This window comes from Phalangium opilio, unplaced genomic scaffold (assembly GCF_054372755.1).
Source record: "Phalangium opilio isolate 3A_F unplaced genomic scaffold, DU_Popi_V2 ptg000048l_1, whole genome shotgun sequence".
Taxonomy (NCBI): Eukaryota; Metazoa; Arthropoda; class Arachnida; order Opiliones; family Phalangiidae; genus Phalangium; species Phalangium opilio.
In genome coordinates, this window is record NW_028324170.1 from 5138111 (window position 1) to 5152878 (window position 14768).

The following is a 14768-nucleotide window of genomic DNA, read 5'->3' on the forward strand; positions in this document are numbered from 1 at the left end:
CGTATTCCATTACGGCTCTCCATATTTTACGATTGTCCGAAGATACTGCGAACTAAATCAGAGTATAATATTGTAAAAAATTTTCCGATGTTGGTCAAGATTTATCGAAATGTGAGACCAGTTGATTATCCATACAAAATCGTGTCAACCTATTTCATTAATCCATAAGAAAATACGATATGTTCCATAAATTTGTCACTAGCTTGTAATGAAGTGATGTACGTGAAACGTCATAGTCATACTTATGGGACATATCTTATAAACTTATGCTATATCCCATAGAAGTGTTTTACTGCATTCAAGGGTTAAGCATGTCGCTATATTTAAAATGGCGGTCTAAGTAGTTTGAAAAATATCCTGGGAATTCTTGTAAATGTCTAACTGCTAGTAATTTACGCTTATAGTTGGTGAAATTAAGAAACCTTACTTCTCGGTCAATAATTTTAATCCTTACTTTGAAATATACTTCGTAGGATGTTCCTTTAATGACGTAAGGATGAAATCTATCCATATTTTCGATTAAATCCTTTATTCCTTCGATGTTGGCCGATTCGTTTAGAATCATCATACTAGCTCGAAAATGCCCGCAAAAGGCGTTCATGAGAACCAAAATCGAAAGCCACCAAATACCGAATAAAAATCTGTTCCGAGAAGAACCCGGTTCTTTCGGTGTAGCTATCAAAACAAACTAATCATGCATTAATTACTTTAATTAATTAGTTTTTACGTCATACCTTCGAAGAGAAATGTTGCTATGTATTGTGACAAAATTTCCGACACTGCTTTTGAATTTGCTTTCGCAATTTTCACCTTTCCCGTTATTGAGCTAGTTTTGACAGACCATGACGAAACAAATACCATAACGAACATGCAAGCGATTAAGGCAAACCATACCTACAATTAGAAAGACATGGACTATACCGACAAAATTTCAATCTATACTCGTTAGTCGCACTAGATATATTACCGTTATCACTATTTCTAAAGCGAACGTGTATTACGAGGCAGTCTTACTTATTTGTCACGAATTCAGAACCAAACATATTGAAATAAATAATAACAATTAGTCCCTACGTTACTTGAAATAAATGATAGGTCAGTATTTGTTCTCTTAGTTTAATTTAACCAAATTTTAACATAACCTTGAAATACTCTCCATAAGTGTAAGTCTAATAATTTCTCATGGTGGATATTCTGTAATCAGAACCGTGTCTACCCATGACCCGCCTACACTAAGAAAGGAAAATCACAGTATAGGACACGCCCATGCCTCAATTCTGTTTCAGTTTGGAGACAAACTGCAATTAAAGATGACACTGCAGTCCCCTTAACTTTTCAACAACAAGTTTGGGCTCCTACGGGAGACCCATGCTTATGGAGGATGTTATCGGGTTATATTAGTAATTGGGTTTAATTCATTGAAATTATAATTAATTTTCGGTAAACATTAAATTTCAAGGTTAATTTAGTTTATGGTGTTGTTAAGGAATTATGCTAATTAAAATTATATTTAAATTAAGTGATAAAAATGGTTTGTATCGGAACTATTTTATCTTGACCTCCATGAGATATTTACAATCAATTTACATCCGCAAACAGAAAAGGTGCGCTCCTGAACACTAGTATATATTCAAATGTACTTTACCTCTCTGTTAAAAACGGTGAGCAGTCCAGTTACATTTGTAGCTGTTGGCTCATTAGCTCTGCTGACAACGCAAAGATGCGTAGTATGAACTGCATTCGTGTGAACGATCGCTTCTAATCGTTTGAAATTAGCGGCGATTGGAGATACTACCATATCAGATTCCTGTTTATTAAAATACACTTAAAAATATTGAAAACCTTTGTCAAAATGTAGCCTACATTTTTAACTAACTGCCCAATCATTCCACTCCAAGTTCCATCGGACATTTTAACACCGTATATTTGTTGTGGAAATTTTGTTATCGTGTACCTGCATTTAAAATACTTATTTACGTACGTTTGATGTACTCGGGTTACTTAGGCCTATCTGTGAAGTGGATAATGTAAGGGTGTAAATTTCTTGGACGATTAGTACGTTCCTGCCTGAACCATCGAACATTTTCCGCTTCAAAGTGAAGGCTCCGAAAAGTTAATTGCAAGTGTCCTCTTTAATGAAGTAACGTCACTAACCTTTTCTTCAATGTTGAAGTTATTTCCCTGAAGAGCTTAAACATTGGTCCATCCGCTTTTAAAACGTTATAGTTTTCATCAACGTCTAATACTTTGAACCATGGTATTACCTTAAAGTTTTTATTCACACTCATTATAATTTGCACATAATTTTCACGTTAATAACTGACCCTACCTGCACGCACAAAGCGCGAAGAACCGTCGAGTTCTCAACCATTCCTAAAGAGTAAATCTTTCCTCATTCCACCTTCAAGTTTTTATTGTAGAATTATCAATCTATCAAGAGCTTTTCTTTTATTTTCAGTCGAGAGATTTGAAATTCCTCCCATTGCTAATATCATACCGCTTTTAACGTCAGCTTAAGTAAAACATAACCAGCTGCTATTAACGATTTTCTAATCATTGATTTACTACCGTTTGTCTTAGTTATTACGTAACTTCAAAGGGAAAGGTTCGAAGTGGTTGATTTTATTCGCATTACGCTTAGATTTCGCTTAAATAAATCGCCTACAAAAATATTTTCTGTTAATTTTTAACTGATTTTCCAAAATTCAAATAGTAGGATTAAAGGGATAGAATCGGCTTTATCTGAGTTGGTCACACTAACATTGGTTTTCTATAAATTAACCACCCCTAAAAACATGGGGGTCAGTAGAAATCGCGAGAAAAATTTATTAATTAAAATAAACGTGAATAAAAATTGAAATTTTGAACGCCAGATTTAAAATCGGCCACCATTTTCAACCCATTACCTACGTAGGTAAAGTTCGGCCTCTGATTGGTTGGTAGTAGTTGGAATGAAAACTGTCGTTTAAGGAGTAAAAAGTAGTAGGAACGAGAATCTAGGTCAGCTTGTCTGGTGAATCGTCGTCTGCTTATGTGCTTAAGAATGTCAGACGAGAAAGTATTTCTGATCATTCCGGTCCTGAATCTGAGGATGAAAGTTCGAACTCTGATTCTTTGGATTCAGAAAATTCGGAACAATTTATAATAAACGAATCTGAGGGTAGTTCTTCTGAAGTAGAAGAATTTGGTGTTCAGCCATACCAATTCCCGTCAATCTGTATCATACTGCGCTCACAGAATGAATCCCCCTACCAGTAGGAAAAACACTACGGAGAAATTGGTAGAGACGAACTAGTAACGTTTTTCGGTGGTTCGGCTCTGTGTCACCAGGTGCCCTCATGATCGCAAAACAAGAGCATTTTGGATCTTTTAATCGTAATTTAAAAATCATTAATTAAACTAAAATATAAAAACATATATATTTTCAGAATCCTTATTTGTCTATCTATCGAAATAAATTAACCTTATAGGGATTTATTGCAATGAAATTAAAAGAAAGTATCCCTTTAAAGATGCGAAATTTTTAAGAGTGTGTTCTTTGCGTTTAGCTTAGTTTTATGTGTCAATAAACAAGTGATCTTCAACTAGAGTGATGTGGATTTCCAAACAATTGCCTCTACATTTCCTCGAAATCCGCATATTTTTACGAACACCTTTCCTTTAAAGACAGATTGTTAAGTCTCATAGCATTGTTTTGCAAGTGCGAACATTTTACGTATGGTATAAGAGGTAAAGGATATATTTCATAATAGGCTTGAAATATAACCGTTTTATTATTCTTTAATATAAATTTCGTCATATTCATATTGCCAAATATATTTTTTAAAATTCTAAAACACGAAGTAGGTTCCAGAATATTTAGCATTTATTGAGAAAGATTACCTAATTGAAGATTTATGTCCAAGTCTGCACATTTATCCTTCTCTATATTTTAACTTCAATCTATATTTGGTATATTTTGGTAAATGTTGAAGACTTTTTTTCGATAACGATAAAGGGATACTAAACTTGTGTTCAGTACTTTGCATTTCTTTACAAGCAAGGTAATAGTACATAAGAGTTTTTATTGCGCGTTACAGCATGCGCATGCCCGTGTAACTAGGCCTTCCTACATTAAATGCTTTTAAGGTTCAAATTTCCAATAATGAAATTAGAATTACAGGGCAGTTCCTTGGGGCTCGTGGACAAGTGTCTATGAGACACAATTGTTAAGAAGGTCCTGGCTACTGAGTTCCCCAACTGTATTAGCCAACAGTCCACTAAGTAAGGCCGAGATAAGTGCTAGAAGCCTAAATGCAAAAGTGGATGGAAGAGGTCCGTCAAAGGACTCCCAACCCGATGAAGATGTACCAGGGATTCCCGTGGTAACAGCTACCCTAGTTGGAACAGAAACGAACCACAATATGGAGTGAGAGGCCAAGAATTGCCATCGATAAGCTCGTCCTATGAGAAACATTTGAACTAGAAGCTGAAGCTTGCAACAAAGGTCAATACGTTGACTCGGAAACGCTGCAGATGTCAGAAACAAAGTTGCTTGGAATGAGCGAGTAATTAAAAACTACAGAGACATTGATTGTTAAAAGTAAAATTTAATAAATATCGTCAGACCATTTAAAAAATAAATTGTATCTAATCAATTCGAGTTAAAATATTTCTAATATTTTCGATGTCGGAATCGGTTACCGCTAGTCTGAGCAAACGCGACCGGATTAACGCCATCTCCAAGTTCTTCTCTGTTGCAGCCGCGTTCATGTCTTTATGTACTTGCAACTCGTACTTCTTCGTCAACTCGTCCTTTATGTTAATTAGCGGTTCGATTTGGGTTAACTTGTCGCGTATCTGAAATAAATAGTGTCGACTTTCAGCTTTACCAGCCCCTTCTTTGGATTCTCGTTTTTGCATCGCTTCGATTATCGAGGCGTGATACGTATCGCCTACTCTTTTGGCAATATCCAAAGGCGATTCATTTTTATTGTTGACTATGGTGGTGTTAGCTCCACCAGCTAGTAGAATTCCAGCGCAACTACTCTTAGCTTCGAGAGACACGTGCAACGCGGTATCACCATTAAAGTCCAACTTGTTTAAAGGCGCTCCTTTTTTTAACAAAAACATTACGGCATCACTTTGGTCTTTCATACACGCGTAGTGTAATGTTGTTACGCCTTTATTGTTGGAATCGTGGATTTCCGCTCCGTACTGTTCTAACAGCTCCATCATCTGTCAAGACATGAATTTCAAAATAGAGTTATAACCGAAGTCTAAGCAATTTTTGAAATGCTATTTATTCAAGCCCTGTTTGACATAGGTCCTAGTTCTTAGTATATTCAAAAAAAGACTCCATCACGTCCTAAGAAGCGTCAAACTTACCTCAACGTCACCATTGTTGCTGGCAAAAATCATGGCCGATTCACCCAGTTTGTCGACGTGAACCAAACCAGCACCCGCTCGTTCAAGTAGATCGTTCACAACGTTGTGATGTCTATTTTCAACGGCTAACATCAATGGTGTTTTACCATCATGGTCTTGAGCATCGACTGGAGCTTCTTCAAGATCTTCGCCACTTAACAGAGCCTTGATAATTTCGAGCTGTCCCGTTTCGCAGGCCGAATGTAAAAGAGTTCTACCATGATCGTCAGCACTAACGACGTCAGCCCTTGGATCTTCCAACAAAGTTAGCAACGATAGAAGGTCTCCTATAATAGCGGCTAAGTGCAAGTTAGTAATTAGTTCCCTTTCATCCAACGCCGACATGATTTAGTCTTGGTGAACGCCACGCGTGAAATTCCGATCAGCTTTAAACTCTTTTCGAATATGATCGAGAACCTTTATCAAAGTTTGAAGGGATTGATTTTAGAAGAACAAAAAAACCAGAAATACCTTGAACAAAATCAAGAACAATAAGATACCAATTAAAAAATCCTTACAATTATTTCCCAGCGTGCGAATAATTATAAAGAATCAGCCACGTCATAAGTGACGTATTTTTCCCATTTTCGGATTTTCAAGTAACGCTTTGTAGGTAGTAAAAAAATTGTTGAGCCATTTGAGAATACCTTTAATCAAATCAATTAACCGATAAAAGTCTTAGTTTTAATGGGCTTAATAAATTTTTAGAAAGAGTGAAGGACACAAATAAAGAAAAACAAGCGGAATCTATTTTCTTCCAAGGAAGTATATTCTTGAAAGTCCTCTCCCCCTCCCGTGTAGGTCAACACTAGTAAATAAATAAATGGATAGTTGCAAACAAATTGAACATTAAAGGATCGTAGCAATTGTTTTCGGATATTATATAAAACAGAAGCCTTGTTTAAGTAATAATTGGTGGCATCTTAAAAAACACCTACACGTCATTGGATGTAGTCGAAATTAAACGCTACACTACCCCTTTAAATTATTCCAAGAAATAATAAATATGTCTTCTTCAATAACAAATAAGATTTTATTATTATTATTTTTTATTTTTTTTTATTACTGTAATAAATATGGAATCCACAACAACTAGGTAGAGGTTTATTCGGGTTTCAAATCGTTTAAATTCAAAAAAGTATAAAAATACAAGTTAATTTTTGGCAAAGTAGTACAAGCGTAAACTAAGTTCTAGTTAAATAAGTTCTAGTTAAAAAAATTTAAAACGGTACAGTTTTCATTTCATGTGAAATATTGAAACTTCCCTGTTTTTTCAAGTGCGCTTTACAATACTGTCTAGTACGTTAAAAGTTGGGTAATCTATTTAAGGAATTTAAAATTAATAAAGATTAGGCGATGGCCAAAGGAACGGCTTCTTCCACTGAAAGAGAACAATTATTTATTATTTATAACGCTAGCAATTTAAAAAAGTAATATTTTATAAAAGAGGATTAAGTGTGTAATGGAAATTAGATTTTTATGGTGTTTAGTTTGAATACGCCGCCATGTTTTAAAATGACGACCATAGAAGTAATTTGGTCTTTCAAAGCAAGAAATCATGCAATTATCATGCGTGAAGGAACTATATCTCCTTAAGAATATAAGGCTTAATCGTACGTTTATAAATGAGAGACATGTTAATGTTCAAGTTTCAAAGACTTACCTTTGGATGGGTTACATTCCCGTTCGGAAAGGTATTGAACTTGTTTTATTTTTTGGACATCTTCGGGTAATTGTAAATCACTGTCATTAGTAGGAGCTAAAATGCGATACAACCCGGCGGACATGAAACCAACAATGGCCTGCGCGATGCTGTACACTACCGGAAACAGTCTCACTTGCAGTTGGCCCTAAAATAATAATTAACGCATTGAAATGATTATGAGTGAAATAAAATGCTAAGTCTTGAAGAAAAGCGTTGTTGTATGTTACCCCGAATTGCTTTTAGCGCAATTAAACGCGAAGAATTATGTTAAACAGTGAGTGTTTGGTAGTCTTACCGGATGCGCGAAGGATAGGGAAGCGATAGTTGTAGCCATGGCAGCATTCTGAACTCCACATTCGATTCCAACTGTTCGACAAGCTTTGAAGTCTTCTTTGAAAATCCACATGATAATGTAACCCGTAAAATAGCCCATGGGCATCAGACAAAAGCACGAAACGTAAAGTGGCCATGGAGCCATCATGTAAAGCCTGTAGTACAATGCTATCTCCATGATAGCCAAACCCATCAAAATGAAGAAGCCAACGGTACCACCGATCTGAAATATTTACACGGAAATCATAATTAACTACAACCGTTTTAAGTCCATGTATTATAAAGATGGAAACAGGAAATTAATTAATTAAAAGAAGGGAGAATGAATACGAGTTCCCTTTTCCATAAGTCGAACCAGAACAAAATAGAACCGACAAGGGGAGTCTTTCTCTCATCGTATCAATTGTGCGAAATGAAGCTTCGAGATATGGGACGGTAGGTAGGCCCACGACGTCTGGCTTGGGCCATGGTTGATGTCCCAAATTTACACTATAATCTGCCCCACTTCCCCTGACTCGCGAGAATCCTCTTTGTATGTTATATTCGACAAGGCCACTTTTCTTACTCACTTTAGTGACGTAGGGAGCGAGCTTTGGTATTTTCCACCTGATCAGCATTCCGATGGCGACTGGTGTTGTGATGAGTAGAAGTGAAAAGGTGATTCCCGCGTAGGGAATGACAATTTCCGTGGTTTCTATCAAGTGACCGTAAAGCCACATGTTGAAAGGCATCATAGCCAAGGCGATTGTTGTTGACATTGTTGTCATGGTAACGCTACAAATAATGTATATCAATTACATTACGCTAATCAACCATTAACAAATATTTAGAGACTTTTTCAAAGTATGTTTTGGGACGTCACAATTGAAATTTGACGGCACAAACAGGAAAACATAGAACATCTTGGCGTTAAGAGATAAGTTAACTAGGGTACCAGCCAACACAGTGAGAACGGGAGGGTCGGGATTTAACGTGGCGTTTCTAATTTTCTCTGGTATCAGTAATGGCTACCCATTGAGAAAGGAATGCCAAGAACAGTATCATCATTCACGTACCTGAGTGCGATTTCTCCGTTGAATAAATAGGTTAATATGTTTGAAATGGAACCACCAGGGCAACACGAGACCAATAATATCCCAGTACCAAAAAAGCCATGAACACCCAGAAGTTGAATCAAACCAAATCCGTAAAAGGGCATGATACCGAATTGGCATACCATGCCAATTATGATGCCTTTCGGATTTCGAATGTGACTTTTAATCTGAAGAAGTAGAACAAAATATAGGGAAATATCAATTATTAACTCAGTGTTGTAGACCCATCATGTTCTGGTGACACTTTCCACTCAGTGTTACCTAAAGAACATGCCCTTTCATTTTTGTCAGACTTATCAGAAACATCATATATAATATAGACGGACTTTTAAGGGTTTAAAATGGCGAAGATAACACAAACCAAAGTGGTCTGAGACGCAACGCTGAGCCCCTTTGCTTCTAGTTCAAGATATCCTAGATGCTATAATCCCTTCAAATAATCGCGCAGAAAAAAAGTGTTTTTACCTGTGATACTTTCATGTCGCATCCCATGGCCAACATGAACAAAAGTATGATTATGACGAGTCCACTGTTGTGAATTTTAGTTAGAATGTTGGGACCATCTCCTTCGAAAATAATCAGAGTTTCGTTATCTGTTGAACAAGGCAACAAGGAACTGAGCGCTTCTGTTGAATTAACGTCAAATTGGAACGGCAAATCGTCATCATCCGCGAAAGAGCCATTGCCACTTCCCCATGATATGTTTAATGAATTGGACATCTTGCGTAGCAACTGTGTGAAAATGAGATGTAAAACAATTTAGTTATAAACAGTCTTTGCGGGCTTAATTTTTTTTTGACTGATAAGGTTTAAGAGATTATGACAACTTGTTTTAAAGATCCCGTTTTAGCATGCCATACCATAAGTTTACAAGATATGTTTCATAAGTATGACTCTTCCTATATTTCGTAATGGTAGAGACTTACTGAGAGCTAGTTCGAGAACGACAAGCGAGAATTAACTTCACTCGGTATTTCAGTTCATCTTCCTATTTAGTCTGTACTAGGCGTCGCTTTACGAGAATCTATGACCCACGTTGTCACTTCATGACAAGCTCTCAGTAACTAGTGACAAACTTATGGAAGATATCTTATGAACTTCTGATCCTAGTATATATTACGCCTTAGTTCAAAGTTAAACTCTAAATGGTTTCACCGTATTCACTTGAGGTTAAAACTATTACGATACGGTGATACAAAAATTACAAGTAAGCGGTTAAAGCTTTGATGTAAAATTTGAATGGTTCCTTGTAAATCTAGTACCAGTCAATTCACGATATATAGTTAACGGATCCGCCCTTTGTACGGATTAACGGGTTTTTAGATTAAATTTAAATCTAGTTTTTTTTTCTTAAATTTTTCAAATGATAATAAATCCATTCCATTAATATATCTACCTATCTGGTATTTCTCTAATCAGGTTCTTTTTAATCTAGTATTTCCTTCAGTTAAATCTCAATTATTAACGTAACGCTATGGGTGTGTCACTTTCTCGTCATTAGGCTATTTAAGTTGGTAGTTTTTAAAGTCATATTAAATTCTATTACAGTCCTTTCTTAAAGGAGAACCATGTGGTATTTAAGACCTACTGGAAAAGAAGGTTGCGAATAATGAGCAGTAATACAAAATTCGTTGTTTTGAAATCTAACCAATGATAATGTCACTTGATTAGCGAATATGATTGGTCGTGAGGAACAACATGCTTTTAGATCATTATATTGTAAATGAAGACATAACTCAAGTTACTGTCCACGATATTGGTATTATTCTTAATTAATCTCCATGAGTAATTGGAATAATAATAATTTTAATTCATGTTACAATGGAGGTGTGTTACGAAATAAAAGCATGGTTTCATGCGACCAGCTTTTTATTTGTCAAAGACAAAAATAATTTCTACTTGTTTGCCTACTTGAAATTCAGACATCGTATTCGTTATCATTTAGATTACTTTACCAAAATCACGTGATGCTTTTTGTTTTCTTTATTTAGAACTTGATTTCAAGCGATCATTTGTTTGCATATTATGAGCGCATTGTTAAGGTCAAAATACGAGTAGAAATATAAAAGTACAGTTTGCTTTGACAGGAATATGATTTATCAAGGTTTGACCAATTCCAGGGTGCTAAGAGAGTATACAATCAGGTTTTTACACGTAGTTAGCATTCAGGTATATTATGCCAATTTTACGTTATTAATATGCAAATTTTCGCAATTTTAATGATAACAAATCAGCTATGCACGAATTGAAACTTAGTCTAATTTAAATTTATGAAAAATGAAATTACTAAAAAGTAAAAACGTAAACTTTCTCGCGTTTCTAACAAAGAATTTAGAAAAACAAACATTTTAAAGTCCTGTTACTTTGTTACTGAATTTTGAATACGAGTTAATTTAAATATTTAAATAGATAAATCAAATGAGTGTCGCGATACCTTTGATTACAGAAAGCCAATGAATCAAATGTCGTTGATTTGTCACTGGACAACCAAACCACGTGTTCTTACACCTTTTATTTAAAATATATTTCACATGAATGGGCCCAAAAACTATCTAGTATTTTATGTCTATATGGACAGGACACTCTAACCGATTTCTAGAAACTTAAAACACCCGCACAACGACCCGTTAACTTAGCTAATACACCATAAAGCTAAGAATCAAAGCAATAATGATTAAGCATGGAGTTAAAAAATTGCCTGATCGAACCGAAAATCAAGGATAATTAAGAAAGGCATGGGAATAAGACTCAGTGGAGTAGAAAGTACACAAATACAGGGTGCTGCGTTCTACACGATTTTGAGTCGATAATGTTCAACGACATTTTGCGCTAATGGCTACCGTTTACAAGTAAAGATTGGAGTGTTTTAAGGATGGCCCCTTATTAAAATTTGAATACTTCAGTTACTTATTTAAATTTAAGTAGTCATCCTTAAACACTCCAACCATAACTTGATTACGGTGACCCTTAGTGAAAAATTGTCATAGAACATTTTCTACCCAAAATCTAGTTCCCATAAAACCCAATGTACTTCGGTTTTTGGAACACCCTAAATAAAACCAAAGATAAGCCAAATGATTAGCGAACTTAAAAATTCTTTAAAAACTTACTTATGGAGGAAAAAAGATGAGACGTTAATTTAAATTAAGAAGTTCGTTCACGGAATTAATCGCAGTTGAAATTAAAATTAATTATTTGCAAAATAAGCGGAGTTTCAAATTCATACATTGAACTAATCACTCAATGAACTTTACTTCTTGAAGAAATTTACCTGAATGGTAAATTGTAATTACACTTAAGCGAGTTCTTTAAAACGATACACGTATCTCTTAACATTATTATTCCTTAATTAGCCGAATGAAAATTACCGTTTTTATTTTTAGAACTTTTCGTATCGAGAATCAAATTACTAGTCGGTCGATTCTTACTCAAAAGTGTGAAGAATTATTTTGAACGCCGGCTCTTTTTATATCTGTTCCCTAAACTATCTTTATTAGAAACGAAATTTGAATTTTTCAAGGTCTCCCCGCTCTCTTAAACACGAGTTAATATATACTATACATCGCTCGCCTTTTACTATAGTAAGTTTTATTTAGTCCATATGCAAGCTTGAAGAATGAAAATTAAATTGTTTTATAAATCCTAGCAAAGATGTGAGGGTGTTCTTAAGCGAGTGCAAACTGGGATGAGACCGTTTCCGGTGTAGACACTAAACACTAAATTGTCATTGGGCCCACCCATAAATCTGCATGATTTATTTATTTTTTTTTTTTTCAAAATTTCAAATTCAATAAAACGATATTAATCATAAGTAAAAGGCTTAATGGTTAGCGGTTCGTCTCAGTTCCAACCTAACCACTTTTAATTAACCTCATCCTTGTATTACCATAAGTTTATTAGGTATGTTCCATAAGAATGACACTACCTACACTTCGTATTACTAGAGACTTATTGAGAGCTAGTTCGAGAACGACAAACGAGAATTGACTACACTAGGTTTTGCAGTCCATCTTTCTATTTAGTCTGTACTAAGCCTATGACAGCGCCTGATACATGCAATGAACGTTCTGATATCGGGGCTACTTGAATTATGGGTACTCTAGATATCAGATCAGGGATATATTTAGTTTTAGAAGTAGGAATGGGGCACAGAGTAATGTGGGCGCACGTCAAAATCCCGGACCCCCTCCCACGGGACGGAGGGGTATGAAACGTCATCAAAACGTAGTTTAAGTGAGCCAATAAGATAATTTAAACTTTTCGTTACGTGTTGGAGGGAGAGGCTCTATACTGGGCTATGAGTCGGACCGAAGTAAATACTAACCGTTCTTCATTCCTACTTCTAAAATTAAATCTATCCCTGATCAAATACAGGGATATCTATAGAGGGTATGATAACCATTGTTCTTTCCTTTCGAAAAAATACTTCAAACATCACGTTGTTTTATAGAAGAATCGAGAAAATTATGTTTCAAGTGAAATACAATATCAAAAAAGAAATTTTTTTTAAATTCAGAGTTGGTATCCTACTGTTTCTTATTTTGTTTAATGAATTTCTGGGAGTTTTTTTCTTGGTCTATAAAAATGTGATAACGGTTCTTGATCTTCTTAGTAAAAGTTTAAAGCTTAACGGGAAGTCACGCGTTGCTTTTGTTCAAAGTGAATCATGGCGGCGAGGGATCTAATTAGTGAATTGCACGTAGCCGTAAGTACGGGAAACCTTCAATCGGTGCTAACTTTGTTGGAAGATCCAAGCGCTGACGTCGTTAGTGCTGAAGGTCGTGGTAGAACTCTTTTGCATACTGCCTGCGAAGCGGGAAAGTCAGAGATTGTTGAGGCTCTGTTAAGTGGCGGATTTCGTGGCCAAGCTTCCGTCGATGCTCAAGACCTGGTTGGTAAAACCCCATTGATGTTAGCTGTTGAAAATAGACATCACAACGTCGTGAACTATCTACTTGAACGAGGGGATACTGGTTTGTTTCACCTCGACGCACTGGGTGAATCGGCCATGATATATGCCGCCTACAATGGGGACGTTGAGGTAAGCTTTAAACCTTTTCTTTGGGAAATAGTTCAAGGGAAATGGTAGGCCTAACTGAAAATACTAAGACATTAGGCCCATCTCGATGAGAACTCTATTAAATGAGGTTGGGTAACTAGTACCCAAAAACTTAATATTGGGACGTCGGCCATAACTCTAGATTAATATGACTCTCGGGAAGGTCCTTAGAGTAATTGGAAACCCAACCCGTTCACTATTGAAGACACCTTTCATCAATCAGGGTTCGATTTTATGAGATTGATATTTTTGCAGATGATGCAACTATTAGAAAAGTACGGGGCGGAACTCCACGATTCTGACTCTAAAGGATTAACGACATTACACTACGCTTGTATCCAAAAGTACCGTGAAGTGGCGTTACATCTGTTAAGTAAAGGCGCGCCTATAAACAAGTCAGACACTAATGGCAACACCGCGTTGCACTCGTCTCTAATATATCATTCAGATTGCGCGAGAATTTTACTAGCTTGTGGCGCTGATACCACCATGGTCAACAATGAAAAAGAAACGCCTTTGAATATAGCCCAAAGATTGAATAACCAGTATTACATCAGATTAATAGAGGTGATGCGAAATCAAGTTTTAACAAAAACCGTTCAAGGTGACGGTCAACAGTTTTTATTCGCATTAAACGAAAAGTTAAACAGAATCGAACAGCTCAGTGAGAAGGAGAGCGAGTTGACGAAGAAGTACGAGTTGCAAGTACTTAAAGAGACGAACGCGGCTACAACAGAGAGGAACTTGGAGAAGGAGATAATCCGGTCGCGTTTGCTCAGACAAGCAGTTACCGCTTCCGACATCGACAATATCAAGCCACTCTTAACTTGATTCAAAATGCAATTTATTTTAAATATAGTCTGACAAATGTTTGATTAAATTTTACATTTTACAATTTATGTCTATACATTTTTTTCATTACGAATTTCTCTCAATTTTCTTTGCACTTGGATTAGAACAGTTGCGTGTTTCACTTCGGTATCTGAGTACCTACTACTAAAGAGTAACTGGCCACCATTTTTCAAGATGGCCGCGGATTGGTAAAACGTTTCTGGTCGCGTTTCTACTACTTAAGAGTAACGTCCCTGCAAAATGTCAGCCTTCTAGGTTCAGAGGGTTGGGCTGGGCGTTGATTGTCAGACTGTCACTTAAGCTTGAATGTGGACTTTAT

General features: G+C 36.0%; 4 protein-coding genes and 1 long non-coding RNA gene across 5 annotated transcripts; 2 read left to right on the plus strand and 3 right to left on the minus strand.

Annotated features, from left to right (window-relative positions):
- Positions 1 to 336: 336 nt before the first annotated feature.
- LOC149673900 (putative glutamate receptor) lies at positions 337 to 2371 on the minus strand. Its single transcript, XM_089840028.1, has 7 exons — positions 2330 to 2371; positions 2155 to 2264; positions 1864 to 1954; positions 1646 to 1807; positions 735 to 894; positions 455 to 675; positions 337 to 384 (listed from the first exon to the last, which is right to left on the minus strand). The coding sequence occupies exons 1-7, from the start codon at positions 2369 to 2371 to the stop codon at positions 337 to 339; spliced, it is 834 nt and encodes a 277-aa protein (XP_089696154.1).
- A 347-nt stretch (positions 2372 to 2718) lies between these two features.
- Positions 2719 to 3426, plus strand: LOC149673901 (uncharacterized). The gene is made up of 2 exons (XR_016367029.1): positions 2719 to 3187; positions 3256 to 3426. It is a non-coding gene; the product is annotated as an uncharacterized LOC149673901 (long non-coding RNA).
- A 1203-nt stretch (positions 3427 to 4629) lies between these two features.
- Positions 4630 to 5773, minus strand: LOC149673902 (uncharacterized). The gene is made up of 2 exons (XM_089840029.1): positions 5368 to 5773; positions 4630 to 5217 (listed from the first exon to the last, which is right to left on the minus strand). The coding sequence occupies exons 1-2, from the start codon at positions 5749 to 5751 to the stop codon at positions 4630 to 4632; spliced, it is 972 nt and encodes a 323-aa protein (XP_089696155.1). The 5' UTR covers positions 5752 to 5773.
- A 693-nt stretch (positions 5774 to 6466) lies between these two features.
- LOC149673903 (ileal sodium/bile acid cotransporter-like) lies at positions 6467 to 9286 on the minus strand. Its single transcript, XM_089839989.1, has 6 exons — positions 9004 to 9286; positions 8500 to 8705; positions 8014 to 8218; positions 7407 to 7667; positions 7070 to 7256; positions 6467 to 6787 (listed from the first exon to the last, which is right to left on the minus strand). Exons 1-6 carry the CDS (start codon positions 9256 to 9258, stop codon positions 6756 to 6758), a joined length of 1146 nt encoding a protein of 381 aa, XP_089696115.1. The 5' UTR covers positions 9259 to 9286; the 3' UTR covers positions 6467 to 6755.
- Positions 9287 to 12942: 3656 nt separating this feature from the next.
- On the plus strand, positions 12943 to 14492 carry LOC149673904 (uncharacterized). The gene is made up of 3 exons (XM_089839990.1): positions 12943 to 13055; positions 13151 to 13579; positions 13853 to 14492. The coding sequence occupies exons 2-3, from the start codon at positions 13205 to 13207 to the stop codon at positions 14426 to 14428; spliced, it is 951 nt and encodes a 316-aa protein (XP_089696116.1). The 5' UTR covers positions 12943 to 13055; positions 13151 to 13204; the 3' UTR covers positions 14429 to 14492.
- The last annotated feature ends 276 nt before the right edge of the window (positions 14493 to 14768 follow it).